Source organism: Canis lupus, chromosome 18 (assembly GCF_011100685.1).
Source record: "Canis lupus familiaris isolate Mischka breed German Shepherd chromosome 18, alternate assembly UU_Cfam_GSD_1.0, whole genome shotgun sequence".
Taxonomy (NCBI): Eukaryota; Metazoa; Chordata; class Mammalia; order Carnivora; family Canidae; genus Canis; species Canis lupus.
Window position 1 is genome coordinate 43,125,446 of NC_049239.1, and position 15,631 is coordinate 43,141,076.

The 15,631-nt window shown below is 37.0% G+C and overlaps 1 protein-coding gene across 7 annotated transcripts in view; it reads left to right on the forward strand.

Moving 5' to 3' along the window:
• CKAP5 (cytoskeleton associated protein 5) overlaps window positions 1–15,631 on the forward strand; it is a 106,553-nt gene that overhangs the window by 25,442 nt on the left and 65,480 nt on the right. For 5 of the 7 annotated variants that reach the window (XM_038563404.1, XM_038563406.1, XM_038563400.1 and 2 more), the window contains exons 2-4: window positions 12,599–12,690; window positions 13,422–13,615; window positions 14,566–14,772. In XM_038563404.1, coding sequence (XP_038419332.1) covers window positions 12,634–12,690; window positions 13,422–13,615; window positions 14,566–14,772 — 458 coding nt within the window. In that variant the 5' untranslated portion in view covers window positions 12,599–12,633. Of the gene's footprint in view, window positions 1–12,598; window positions 12,691–13,421; window positions 13,616–14,565; window positions 14,773–15,631 lie in introns of those variants that run through there. The other 2 variants (XM_038563403.1, XM_038563405.1) reach the window with 1 other exon arrangement.

Below are 15,631 nucleotides of genomic sequence, written 5' to 3' on the forward strand. Positions count from 1 at the left end.
AGGATTGCTTTTACCCGAATATATATATATATAGCTCTATTGAGCTGGATGGGTGGAGCTGGATCTAGTGTCCTGGGCCTTGAGTCCTTTGCCTGGGATTTGAAGACCTGGGTAGTTTAGGGATGAGTAAGCATTAGATTTTCAGCTGCCTTGGTACAATTGAGCAGTAACTGTGGAAGTTGACCTAATTCACAGCCGGTTTAGCTTTCCATCTCCCCAGAGGCCTGTGTTGGTGCGGGCCCCCCTTTTGGAGACATTAACAGTGGTCATCTCCTAGGGAGAGTCTAGTTAATCTTCTGTCCTGCTAATATGAATATCAGGATATGTAAGGGACAGCTCTTTACCCTTCCCTTCAGAAGGAATTTGTGAGAGGCCATCATCCCAGGACTAGGACAGCAAAGCACACCCAAGTTTGCTGAGATAACCTGCCAAGAGAAGCAGTTCAGATTTCTCTGGCTTCTTGATAATACAGAATACTCCCAACAAGAGGTTAACACTTGTCCTTGTTAATCGGAATTACCTGGAAGCAGTGAAGTTGTTTAAATTAGAGGGAAGGATTTGTCATTTTGTTACTGGTTACTTAGAAATGAGCTTTTTGTCTGGCTTGACCAATTGATAAAAGTCTTAAATTTTCTATGACAGTTACATAATTGTTATGCTTCTTTAATCCGTTTGTCCTTTCGATAAAGGTTTGAGAAAGCTTTCTGGGCCTGTATGTGTATTCTGTTTTATCCCTGTTTTATAATTATCATTTTTTGAGTGAGTCTATTATCATACTATATTGGTTATTCAAAAGGGTTGCTTTTTCAGTGGGCAGAAATTTTCCTCACACTTCCCTCACACTTATTCTATACTTCTGCAGTAGCATTTCCTTAGCCAGAAGTGAGAGTCCAGGAATGGTAATCAGATCCAGATCTCTTGTATTGTGATAGTGAAGAGCTTTTGTAGGTCAAGAGCTTGGGAATTAGCCATATAATAGTTTCACTGCCACTTCTACTTCCCAAGTAGAAAGCTAAAACAGACTGTTTAGCAGCTGTATAATTCTTATAGACTGTCAAGTTATAGGAACTTAAAAAACACTATACTTGGACTTACGAGTGGTGCGGCAGAGTTGGTGGACTGAGAAAGGAGATAAAGATTGTAGGCCCAGCTCTAACATCACTCATGACTAGTCTCTTGGTGCCTTATTTTTAGCTGGTTGATGATTGAGAACATGCATCGATTGCTTGTGTCTATATATTATAATAATACATAATGCATACTTAATAGGTGATTTGTTCAATTGAATACTAAACTGAAAAATCAGTTTGAAATTTATCCTAATTTCTGCCTTTATGTATGACCTTGAAAATGTTTCTTAACCCCTGGTCTAAAAATAAACAATTACATCTAAACCTTTTTCAGCAGTAGTGTAGACTGTATGGTATTTGAGCTCTTTGGAAGACATTTTAGATACAACAATGGAAATGGATTATAATATTTCTGTGGAACAGATTTATTTTAGCTGGCTTCCTTGTCTTTGCCTCTGTTTCAGCCTAGGGTAAAGGCTCTTGAGAGCTCTGAATAACTTGAAAATATGAACATTTGTCGTCTGGACTAAGATTGAATGAACCATAGCAAGCATCTTATATATGTATTATATCATATTATATATATGACAATATATATATAGTTTAGATTAATTTTATTAATGCTTCTCTTTGTTGGCAACTTTATTCACTCTTGAAGCATCAAATCTTGCTATGTAATGACAACTCAGTTTACCACATCTGTGTTTATAAAATCCAGAATCCTCTGGGGCCATATTTCCAATCACTTGAAGATCATATTTCTCAAGTCTAAAATCAAACTTATCATATTCCTCAGTTTTTCTCCACTCCCTAACACTAAACAACCCAGAACTACTTCTGACATTTTTATGTCATAAGCACTACTGTTCTCCCAGTCACCGAGACTGGAGTCCCCTACTAGACTTTTCCTACTCCCACATCCTTAACTTGCTAAGGTTTACTGATTCACTTCTTTAATGTAACTCCTTTCAGTCTCCCCTGCCCATCCTTTCCATTTCCATCCCCTAGTTCTGACTCATACTTATCTTTGTCCTGGAGTACTGTAATAATTTCCTATCAAGATTCTATTTTCCTCTCCCTTGCAATCCATTCTACATAGATTTATCTTTCTGAAGTAGATAGGATACTGTCATTGCCCTGCTCCAGTCATCAGCATCTTCTGTTTAGCTTAATATTCAAGATTCTACATGATGAGACCCTAATCTACCTCGTCTTAGACTGTAGTAAATGGAGCCGACGTTGTTCTCTGAATATGCTCTGTACTTTCCTGTCTCCAAGACTTTGCCCTTTTTTTTTTCCAGCCTAGAATGTCTCCTCTTCTACTTGAGTTTGTCTGTTTTTTGAAAATCCCATCTGTCATTCATCAATGTGAGTTCGGATACCATCCTTTTTTTTTTTTTTTTTTTTTTTTTTGATACCATCCTTTCTGTGAGATTTTCACTGACCATCCCTCACTCACTGGAGGTTAATCCTATATTGAACTACCATAACCCTTACTAATCCCTTGTGTAAAGCACTTTCCACACATAATGTATTTTGTATTATGATTATTTGTTTAGACTTCTTACTTGTACTCCTGTAAACTTAGGCACATCATAGTTTGCCCATAGGGAAATTGAGTAAATGTGAATGCTGTAGGTAAAATTATAATACAATAATTCCTTATTATCAGATCTTGTTATTAGAAAGAACTCTAGCCTGTGCAGCCAATCCATGCACATGTAAAATGATCAATAGCTTGAACAAATCATTCTTATCTTCTCTCAAGACTTTTATTAGTAAACTTTGTTAGTTTGATTTTTTTAAAAGCAATTTTAATGCAATATAATTTACATACCACTTACCATTTATACAATTCAATAGCTTTTAGTATATTCCTAGATTTGTACAATCATCACTACAGTCAGTTTTAAAACATTTTCATTACCCCAAAAAGAAATCCCATACTCCTTTGCTTTCACCCTTTTAATATCCCCAGACACTTCAGTCCTGGGCAACCACTGATCTGCTTTCTGTCTCTATAGACTTGTCTACTCTGGACATTTTGTATAAATGGAATCACACTAATATGTGGTTCTTTATGACTGTTTTCTTTTAGTTCATCCATGTTATAGAACTTATCAGTACTTCATTTCTTTTGTGTGTGTGTATGCTAAAATACATACAACATAAAATTTACCATCTTAACTATTTTTAACTGTGCAGGTCACTGGTATCAGATACATTCATTATGTTGTGGAACCATCACCACCATCTATCTCCATATTTTTTTTTTTTTTCATTTTGAAAAATGAAGTTTTATACCCCATCCCTCAATCCATCCATGCACTGGCAACAACCATTCTGTTTTGTGTCTCTGATTTTGACTACTTCATTCAGGTGGAATCATACAGTATTTGTCTCTCTTTGGCTGTCTTATTTCATGTTAGCATAAGGGCCTCAGGGTCATCCAGGTTATAGCAAATGTCAGAATTTCTTTTTAAGGCTAAATAATATTCTATTTTATGTGTATACCACATTTTGCTTGTCCACTCATCCACTGATGAACACTTGGGTTGCTTCCACATTTTAGTTATCATCAATAATTCTGCTATGAAATAAATGTAGGTGTACAAATATGTCTTTGAGACCCTGCTTTCAATTCTTTTGGACATATACCTAGAAGTAGAATTGCTGGATCATATGATAATTCTATTTTTAATTTTTTGAGAAACTGACATTGTTTTCCACAGCAACTGTACCATTTTACATTCTTTTTTTTTTTTCTTAAAGATTTTATTTATTTATTCATAGAGACACAGGCAGAGGGAGAAGCAGGCTCCATGCGGGGAGCCCGACGTGGGACTCAATCCCGGGTCCCCAGGATCACACCCCAGGCTGCAGGCAGCGCTAAACCGCTGCGCCACCGGGGCTGCCCACCATTTTACATTCTTAACAACAGTATACAAGAGTTCCAGTTTCCCCACATCCTTATCAACACTTGTTTTTGTTTTTTCACGTTTTATTTATTTGAGAGAGAGGGAGAGAGCATGAGAAAGGAGTGGCAGGCAGAGAGAGAGGGAAAAGCAGACTCCCCACTGAGCAGGGAGCCCCACGTGGGGCTGGATTCCAGGACCCCGGGATCACTACGGCCAGGGCCAGAGCTGAAGGCAGATGCTTAACCCACTGAGCCACCTAGGTGCCCCTCAACACTTGGTTTTTTGTTTGTTTGTTTGTTTGTTTCGTTATTGTTTCAATAGTAGCCATCCTAACAGGTGTGAGATAGTATCTTACAGTTCAATATGGATTTCCATAATGATTAATAATGTTGAGCATGTGCTTATTGAACATTTGTAGATCTTTGGAGAAATATCTAGTCCAGTCCTTTGCTCATTTTTTAATTGGGTTTTTGTTGAGTTTTAGGAGTTGCTTTTTTTTTTTTTTTTTTTTAAGAGAGGGCTCGATCCCATGATTCCTAGCTCATGACCTGAGCAGAAATCAAGAGTCAGGTGCTTAACCAGCTGAACTACCCACCACACCTTTGGATTTCTTTATAGTACTTCAATTCTTTTTATTATTGAATAATATTTCTTTGGTATGGACTTACCATATTTTATTTATGTGTTCCTCAGTGGATGGACATTTGGGTGATTCCCATTCTGTGGCTATTGCAAATGTTAGTTTAGTTTCAGTTTGCTGTGAGTACTGAAAACAGTACTACATTCCTCTAAAGAAACCATTCCGGCCTTTAACTTATGTGACTTTTCATGAAATTGTTAAGTTTTATTCTATATGTATTCCATTTTGTACTGATTCTGAGGTTCCTCTTCATTATTTCCTGTATATGTTCCCAATGTTCTCAAGGCCTTTACTTTCCTTGTGATAATGACTAGTTAAAATTTGCAGATAGAGGAATGCCTGGGTGACTCAGCGGTTGAGTGGCTCAGAGATTGAGCGACTGCCTTCAGCTCAGGGCATGATCCCGGGATCAAGTCCCACATCGGGCTCCTTGCAGGCAGCCTGCTTCTCCCTCTGCCTATGTTGCTGCCTCTCTCTCTCTCTCTCTGCCTCTCATGAAAAAATAAAATTTATTTTTAAAAATATAAAATTTGCAGATAGAGGCAAAGCTGGGTTTTCAAACAAGTGGTCACTTTAGTGACCTCTTCCCCAAATGTTCTAGAATTATAGTCAGAAATATAGAACTAAGGGATGCCTGGGTAGCTCAGCAGTTAGTTTGAGCGTCTGTCTTTTGGTGCAGGGCATCCCAGGGTTCTGGGATTGAGTCCTGCATCGGGCTCCCAGAGAGGCATCTGCTTCTCCCCCTTGCTTATGTCTCTGCCTCTCTGGGTCTCTCATGAATAAATAAATAAAATCTTCGTAAAAAAATTAGAACTAATATGAATTATAGCCATCATAGCCTGCCATCCTTTTGTTTTTTTCTTAATCTCAAGAAAAGATCTTATCAATTGGTAGAGCCATCTCAGTAGAATGAAGGCTTTGAGGCTGGGTGGGGGAGTTGAATTTCATGGATAATTCCAAATTACAATTACAGTTAAAACTGTAGTCCTTCCTTTCTTTTTTTTTTTTTTTAATTTTTATTTATTTATGATAGTCACAGAGAGAGAAAGAGAGAGAGGCAGAGGGAGAAGCAGGCTCCATGCACCGGAAGCCTGATGTGGGATTCGATCCCGGGTCTCCAGGATCGCGCCCTGGGCCAAAGGCAGGTGCCAAACCGCTGCGCCACCCAGGGATTCCTAGTCCTTCCTTTCTTATCCAAAAGCAGGTTAACAGTGTTTTAACACCCAATTGGGTAGACTTGATTATTAAGCAACTGCTGATTAGAGATGATTCTCCCTTAAATTTTATTTTATTTTTTATTTAATTTTTTAATTTTTTATTTTATTGTATTTCCCCCTTAAATTTTAAATTTAACTATCTCTAAATTACCTAAATCCTTTTGGAGTCAAATAAACTTGTTTTTCGTATTATGGAAAACATTTACTTTTTGTATTTTCTTCCTTTCTTTTTCTCTTTATATTTTAATTGAATTAGGTAATTATCAAAATAAATCTTATTATTTATAAAGTTTGATTAGTTTTCACTATAGATAATCTAGAAACCATAGGTAGATAAATTATTGTAAGAATTTCACCAAACTAGGATTCAAGAAATCTCTTCTAGACCAGTCTCTCCTACTTAGGTGACTTTGGGTAAGACACTGAACCTCTATTTCCCTATATGTAAATAGAGAATAATTATATTTGCTTTCTCTCATGTTGTTTTTTATATTTTTTTGAGCTTTGTAAGGATAGAGATTAGTAAGACAAAAGCTCTTGCTCAAGGGAATCTTGCAATTTAGTAAGAAAGAGCTGCATAACTAAGAGTACTATAAAAAACAAAGAAAACCCAATGGTATAATAAAACAGTGTGCTTGCATTTACATTGTGAAATACATAGAAGTGATTAAATGTCTTCCTCACTAGATTTTCAAATAGGAATATTATTGTAAAAATACTTGTAAAATATAAAGTACTATTGAAATATATGATTGATATTCATTGTTTTAAGTTTGGTATTAACTGTTTTAAGTAAAAAGTTTGGGACTGTTGTAAACAGTGCCCTAAAGTCTTTGAAAGTAAGGAGTCTTCAGGTGCTTGTAGAATTTTGAAAGGTTATAGACCAAGAGATTTTAACCTGGGATTAAAATTCAGGGATTCTATGAACTTAGAAGGAAAACTATTTGTGTCTTAATTTTTACTAACCATGTAACTGAAACTTTAGCTCTTTTTTCAGTTAAGAATATAGGCCATAAGAAACAATAATGTTAGAAGACCTGTGTATTTATCACCAATAGAAATAATTTTTTTTTTTAAGATTTTTACTTATTCATGAGAGACACAAAGAGAGGTAGAGACACAGCCTGAGGGAGAAGCAGGCTCCCTGCAAGGAGACTGCTGTGGGACTTGATCCCGGATCCTGGGATCACGCCCTGGGCCAAAGGCAGACACTCAACCTCTGGCCACCTAGATGTCCCTAGAGATAATTTTCATAATCATATGATGTGATACAACATATCAAAATATTTTTGTTCATTATAACTTTAGAATTATAGTTTGTTAGTTTTTACTTAATAACTTTAGAATTATAGTTTGTTAGTTTTTACTTAATGTATTAATGGAGAAGTTCGTATATTCACATTTTAAAATAAATATTTTGATAATTTAATATATTTTAAAATAATTTGGCATAATGTTATATATTTTATGCATTATGAAATATTCTGGGGGTGCCTGAGTGGCTCAGTTGGTTAAGTGATTGACCCTTGATTTCAGCTCAGGTCATGATCTCAAGGTTGTGAGATTGAGCTCATCATGGGGCTCTGTGCTTAGTGTGCAGCCTGCTTAAGATTGTCTTCCTCTCCTTCTGCCCCTCCTCCCACTCATATGTGAGCAAATGCTCTCTCTTTCTCTCTCTTAAATAAATCCTAGGGATCCCTGGGTGGCGCAGCGGTTTGGCGCCTGTCTTTGGCCCGGGACGCGATCCTGGAGACCCGGGATCAAATCCCACGTCGGGCTCCCTGCATGGAGCCTGCTTCTCCCTCTGCCTGTGTCTCTGCCTCTCTGTCTCTGTGTGACTATCATGAATAAATAAATAAAATCTTTAAATAAATAAATAAATAAATAAATAAATAAATCCTAACAACAACAAAACAACAAAGAAAGTGCCTATGAGTGCACCAGGGGCCTATGGCACAAAAAGAACCCCTTTTGTAGACCCTTAAGACAAAGTAGGGTGTAAATGCATTTTTTATTTATTTATTTATTTATTTATTTATTTATTTATTTATTTATTTTTGTTTTTTTGGGATGTAAATGTATTAATTCCATTTTACATTCAAAGAATCAAGAGATGCATGGTCTCGCCCCTAAATATTAATTAGACCAAGAAAGGATTTTTAAAAAAAAGCCTTAGTTTCAGTTATTTATTTGGTCAATGCATACATAAAAGTAAAGAAGGTAAAGTCACTATACTAAAATTATAAAAGGTCTATATATTATGTAGGGATGCGTAGGTGGCTCAGTCAGTTAAGTGTCTGACTCTTGATCGTGACTCAGGTCTTGGTCTCACGGTCGTGAGGTTGAGCCCTGTGTTGGACTCCACGCTAGGTGTAGAACCTACTTAAAAAAAGGCCTATACATTTTGTGTAATATATTTTATTTTCTTTCAAACATTCAATTCATGACTTGTACTAAAGAATATATCATTTATGTTAACTAAATTCAGTTTGAGGTATTTTCGTTTGCTCTTTTAATCCTAGAAAATTACAAAATAAAGTCAATCGTAATTTAGAAATGAAGTATTTTCAAATTAGAAAGACCGAATACTGATAATATAGTAAATTGCTAACATTTATTGAGCCAAGTACCTAGTGTAAGAGTTCTAGATAGACTAACTCCTTTAATCCCCACAACCCAATGAAGTAGGACTCTCCCCTACTAATATCCCCACTTTACACACAACCATGCTGAGACAGTATACATTTGCTTAAGTAACTTACACAAGGTCTCCTCTCCAGTGGTGGTTTTGAAGATACAGAATTCTTTTTCTTTTTAATTTAGATTTGCAGACAGAAATAGAAGGTGATAAAATTTTCTCAAGTTTGATAAAACTATTAGTGCTTTTTGGATTATTGTGTTTTTCCCCCCTTCCTCAGCAGACATTTATTGATCATTTTATATGTTCCAGGCAGTGTGCATGGTGAATTGAGGGGTTCATCTACCTGTCCTGTAAATGCTGGTGTCCTCTGAACTCTGTCCTGGGCCCTCTTCTCACTATGTACTCTTCCTCAGAGCTATCATCTTTCCCCTTGGTTTTACTTGCATTTATCTACAGATAACTTCTATTTTTTTTTTTTTTTTTTTTTTTTTTAATTTGTGAGAGACATGGAGAGAGGCAGCGACACAAGCAGAGGGAGAAGTAGGCTCCATGCAGGGAGCCTGACGTGGAACTTGATCCCGGGACTCCAGGGTCATGCTCTGAGCCGAAGGCAGATGCTCAGTTGCTGAGCCACCCAGGCATCCCGTAACTTCTAAATTTTTATCCCCAGGCCAGATTACTCTCGAACTCCATGCTTAAATCTCTAAATGCTGCACTTGTCTATACTTGTCTGGTGTGTATCTCAAACAGCTTGTCCAAAACTTCATTTCCCTCCCTCTTTTATACTCCTTTCATATTCACTCTGTAAGAACATTCTTTCACACTCCTTTTATCTCTAAAATCCATCTGTTTTCCTCTATCTGCATTGCTACTGTCCGTAGGTCCAAACCACCATCATCTTTTATTTAGACTGATGTATTCTGAATTCCTTCCATTGTTACTGCCTTCCAAACCATTCTTTTTTTTTTTTTTTTTTTTTAAAGATTTTATTTATTCATGAGAGACACAGAGAGAGAGGCAGAGACACAGATAGAGGGAGAAGCAGTCTCCCTGCAGGAAGCCCAATGTGGGACTCCATCCCAGGTTCTCAGGATCACGCCCTGGCCTGAAGGCGGCGCTAAACCGCTGAGCCATCCGGACTGCCCCAAACCACTCTTTACATTGTTTTTTACATGTACACCATACAATCTTCAAAAAATGCAAGTTTGATAACATACATAATTTTTCTTATTTACAGTCCTTCAGAGTTTTATTCTATATTTGGGATAAAGTCCAAATTCCTTAACACTGCTCACAAGACCTTACTGTCTTACTGTTTGTGTTGCATTTTATACTTTAGCCTTGCTGAACTTTTTTCAGTTCCTCAAACCACTATAGTAAAAGAAGTTAGAATAGGCCATGGCAGTTTCTAAACTCTTATCTCCATTTCTGTACTTGTCTCTGATACGTTTGTGAACCAGCATAATTCTTTGGATCACATTTTGAGTGGCTTTGAACTATAGTACACATATGGATGAATTATACAAATGAAATATTGAATGAAAAAAGGAAGTTATGAAAGATGACTCCCAGATTTTATATATATATATTCTTTTTTTAAAGGTTTTATTTATTTATCCATGAGAGAGAGAGGCAGAGGTATAGGCAGAAGGAGAAGCAGGCTCCCCGCAGGGAGCCTGGTGTGAGGAACTCGATCCCAGGACCCCGGGATCACGACTTGAGCCAAAGGCAGACGCTCAACCACTGAGCCACCCAGATGCCCCCAGATAATATTTTTCTAAAGCTCACAAATAAGCACAGTTAATTTTGTTGTTTAGGGGTATGTGACTATGGCATAGAACTAAACAAACTTCAGGAAAGTGCTACTGTAGAAGAGGGATGGGGTAGGAAAGAAATACGCAAGTGTAGTAATATTAATGGTAGTGTTTTAATTTTAGATTGGGTGTTAGGTCACCAGGTCAATTTTATTGTAATGCTTCATAACTCACATTGTATATATTTTCTTGTATATGTAACAAAACAAAACAAAACCCTAAATTCTAAAGTTAATTTTAAAATTAAAACAATTCTAGGGTAGCCTGGGTGGGTCAGCGGTTTAGCGCCGCCTTGGGCCCGGGGCGTGATCCTGGAGACCTGGAATCGAGTCCCGTGTCGGGCTCCCTGCATGGAGCCTGCTTCTCCCTCTGCCTCTCTCTCTCTCTCTCTCCTCTCCTCTCTGTGTATTCTCATGAAGAAATAAATAAAATCTTTAAAATAAATAAATAAATAAGTAAATAAGTAAGTAAATAAATAAATAAATAGAATTAAAGCAATTCTGGGAGAAAATTAGTGGATAAGTCCTTTTTTTTTCTTAATCTATGAATCCTAGGAGAAGACAAACAGAGAGACAGCAAGAGTCCTCAGTGCCTCATATATAAACAAGCACTGTATTCATTATTTCAGGGGCTGGAGAAGTTTTTATATGAAACAGGCCTTTCCTTTGACTAGAAAGAAGCAAAGCCATAAACACCACTTTTTAAAAACTCAGGCTATAAAGTAGCAGAAGCCATTTCAGAAACACAACGGCATCTAAATTTTATATGAGGCAATTAGGTTGGATAACCTTTTTCTTCATGTTTTTAAAAGCAATGAAAAAGAAAAAGTATTGCAGGGATACCTGGGTGGCTCAGCAGTTGAGCGTCTGCCTTCAGCTCAGGGCGTGTGATCCTGGAGTCCTTGGGATCGAGTCTTACATCAGGCTCTCTGCATGGCACCTGCTTCTCCCTCTGCCTGTGTCTCTGCCTCTCTCTCTCTGTGTCTCTCATGAATAAATAAATAAAATCTTAAAAAAAAAAAAAAGAAAAAGAAAAAGTATTTCAATGAACTTAATACTGACAAATAGTGACAGTTCACATTCTCTTAGTTGGAAAATGATTTGAAAGCTTTCATTGGGTGTTTGTCTTTTAAAAACAACGACAACAACAGCCAGATAGGAAAAATTGCCTTTGCAGCTTAAATTTGTGCCAAGTAAGTAACTTTGGAGGTTTTCAACCCAAGCTACATATTAGAATCACTTGAGAACTTTAAAAAAAAAAAAGAGAGAGATTCTATTGAGATGAAATTCACATAAAATTAACTCTTTTAAAGTGAACGATTCAGCCACATTTTGTACAGTCACAATGTTGTGCCAGCCCCACCTCTATGTAGTTTCACAACATTTCCATCACACCACAATAGAACTCCTTACCTACGAAGCAGTAACTTCCTGTTTCCAAATGTTCTCTCCAACCCCTGGTAACCCCCAGTCTGCATTCTGTCTCTGAGGATTGATCTGTTCTGGACATTTCATATAAATGGAATGCTACAATATGAAGCCTTTTAAAGGCCAGGTAGTCAGCTCTTCAGTTTTATTCTGGCTTTGTTATATATCTGGGAAGTTCCCACTTGGGAAAATATATAAGCGTCTTTTTTTTTTTTTTTTGAGTAATCTCTATACCTAATGTAGGTGTATTCCCATGTATTTCCATGTATTCTTGTATTCACAACCCCAAGATCAAGAGTCATACACTCTTCTGACTTAGCCAGCAAGATGCCCCATGCTTTTTAAAAACAAATAACTGTCCCTTCTAGATTCATTTAGATTTTTTTTTCAATTTTGATGCAGTGTAAGGAAGCTCTACACCCAACATGGGGCTTGAACTCAGAACCCTAAAATTAATAGGCACGTGCTCTACCACCTGAGTCAGCCAGGCACCCTTCATTTAGATTTTAAATGTTTGATTAATGGGATTAAATGGGCATTTGACCAAAGAATGAGCTTTTTTACTCTTATGGGTTCATGCATGATAAAATAATAATCCCAGAAAAGTCATTTTGTCTTATAAGACTGCTTGATTGGGGATCCCTGGGTGGCGCAGCGGTTTGGCGCCTGCCTTTGGCCCAGGGCGCGATCCTGGAGACCCGGGATCAAATCCCACGTCGGGCTCCCGGTGCATGGAGCCTGCTTCTCCCTCTGCCTATGTCTCTGCCTCTCTCTCTCTCTGTGACTATCATAAATAAATAAAAATTAAAAAAAAAAAAAAAAGACTGCTTGATTGCTAGACTTAACTAGGTACTGTTTTTTCTCTGACCAGAAATAACTCAATTCTGAGGAGAAACTGGAAGCACAATGGGAGATGACAGTGAGTGGATGAAACTGCCGGTTGATCAGAAATGTGAACACAAGGTAAGACTTTCCTGGAACTCAGATTTCAGTGTCATTAGCTTGTTTGGTCAGCACTTTACAATCTGTGGCACAGTATAGAGATGCCTAATGATTACACAGTACAACTGAGAAACAACATGCTTTGGAGATTAGACAATTTCAGTAGGATGATTTCTTATTTTTTTAAAAAGATTTTTTTTATTTATTTGAGAGAGAAAGAGCTTGTGCTCAAGTGAGTGAAAGGAGGAGTGGAGAGAGAGAGGAGAATCTCAAGCAGATTCCATGCTGAGAGCAGAGCCTGTCTAAGGGCTCAATCTCATTACCCTGAGATCATAACCTGAGCCCAAATCAGGAGTTGGTCGGCTGCTTAACAGACTGAGCCACCTAGGCAGCCCCATATATCACTTTTGAATTGTTACATTTTTAATTATAAGTTACATCTTTAATTGTAAGTTACATATTATAAAAAAGGCAAACCTAATACTTGGATACAATGTGAGATAGGTTTATAGTGGCCTGTTAGGAATTCTAGATGACCTTGGAAGAATATTGCAAATATTAAACACTTAGAAGAAAAAGTTGATTAATTAATGTTCTTTGAAAACTCTGCATTTCTTAAATTCCTTTTTTGTTACTAATCAGAGGGTCCTTTATTCAGATTACTGGTATGGGGTAATCATTCACCCCCCTCAATTAACAGTAGATAATAATATAACTAAATTGTGTTTTGTTTCAAAATACTTTTCTTTTAGCTCTGGAAAGCAAGGTTAAGTGGGTATGAAGAGGCCCTGAAGATCTTCCAGAAAATAAAGGATGAAAAGAGCCCAGAATGGTCCAAATTTTTAGGACTGATCAAAAAACTTGTGACTGATTCCAATGCAGTGGTTCAGTTGAAAGGATTAGAAGCTGCACTTGTTTATGTTGAAAATGCCCACGTAGCAGGAAAGTAAGTTGTTTCTTTCCAACTATTCTGGTAAAAACCCTTGTCTGGTGCTGCACCAATTAATTTATGTAGATTTGTGGATCTCTGTCCTTAGTTATTAGAACTTTTAGAAGATATTAATTTTCTTACTTTCATAGTTCCTTGATACTTGTTTTTCATTTGGTTCTTATCTGCTCTCAGAAATCAATGTTATATGAGATTATTTAAAGAGCAAATTAGAAGTTAATCTTGAAAACCTTATCTTAAGATTTGATGAGCTAGTGAGTTTCCTTTTGAGCCTTTTATATGGGAATTAACCTTAAACTAGAGGGAAAATCGCTAGTAACTTTTAGAAGAAACTCGAGGTAAGTGTTAGCAAAGGAATTATCAGAATTTCACTGGAAAGCATTTGGGTATTACAAAAATCTCTTTCTACAAAGCTTCCCAGTGAGGTGATCTGAGAAACACATCTTTCCTTCTATGGTAATTAAGCATTTTTCTCTTAGGAGAGGTGTTGCTAACCAACCTCTGTGACTCTGACTAATTTAACTTGAGCTGCAGATAATCCAGGTTTCTAATCACCCACTCCTCCCATACCTCAGAGACCTTGTTTTCTAAAACTAGTCTTGATGTCATTGAAAGGAGCCCTTCATACCAAAAACGTGGGGGAAACCCTTCATTGCACAAGAAATCTATACTTGACCTACTTCGGAGATTATACCAATAATGACAGTCATTAATCTGATAGTTTTGTTACCAGTTTCCCTTGCCATTAGTGAGACCATTGCTTTTTTTCATTTCACTTTTCTTCTGATACCAAAACTTTTATGACAAATGCATGTGGTCCCAAACCACTCAATTCCTCTGATTTCCAATGGTATGGGTTTTATTTAATTTAAAAGAGACTCAAAGCAGTGAAATTACTAAAGTGTGTTTTTGTGTGTGGTGGTGGTTCTTTGTACTCTATATTACAGAACCACAGGAGAAGTTGTGTCGGGTGTCGTAAGTAAAGTGTTCAACCAACCCAAAGCCAAAGCCAAGGAGCTAGGCATTGAAATTTGTCTAATGTACATAGAGATTGAGAAAGGAGAGGCTGTGCAAGAAGAGCTCCTAAAAGGCCTAGACAACAAAAACCCCAAGATCGTAGTGGCCTGCATAGAGACACTGAGGAAAGCCTTAAGGTAAGACTTTTTGCTTTAGTTCTGTGAACTAGAATATCTCAATTGAGTTTGAGTTCCTGGCTTAAACAGAAACGAAAACTGCTGGACTTGACTTGGCATGCCACACCAACCAGAATAAGTGACCTGGGAAAGCTAAAGTCATTCCTCAAGTGTGGTGCTTTCTATTCAGTAATTTTAGTCTTCAAGTGGTGTTGCATAATTATTTTATCTAAATCTCCTTCTAATGAAGATGAGCAGGGTAAATATTTCTGACCTGTTCTCAAAGTATGAATTGACCTTTTCATGGAAAAGCACTCCTCAGGATATTTAAGCAGTTCTTCTCTTACTATCCTCAAGCATATTTATGTACTTTGAAATGTTGGCCAAAGACTATTTGCTAAAGCAAGCCTTTCTTTAGCTGCCTTTTAAGTAAAATAGAAGAAAATGCTATGTGCCTTTTAAACAGAAGCACAGTAATAGCAAATAAAAAATAACTTTTACTCTTATGCAATAAGTTATTTTCAATGCTAGAATTTCTTGCAGTTTGGCAGTGAAGTTTTTCATGAATGAGATCTCTTTCAGGAACAAGTGGCTATAATTTGCTATGGAAATCTGAATTAGACAAACCACTAGTTTGTTCTGATTTGGCAGTCCTTCTAATCTGATATCCTGTCCCCATTACTATCTGTATGAGAAACTTTAGAAAGCAGCTCTAGTGAAGTCCTAAATGTGTGACCTATGAGAGTGAAGATCATCCCAACTCAGCTCACTTGAGATTTTGTGTATGACCTGCTTTTTGGAGAAAGTGCTTCCTTTGGTGTTTATCTTCCATGGAAATATCAAAATTCCTAAATTTTGTTAAATGGTCCTTAGTTTAGGG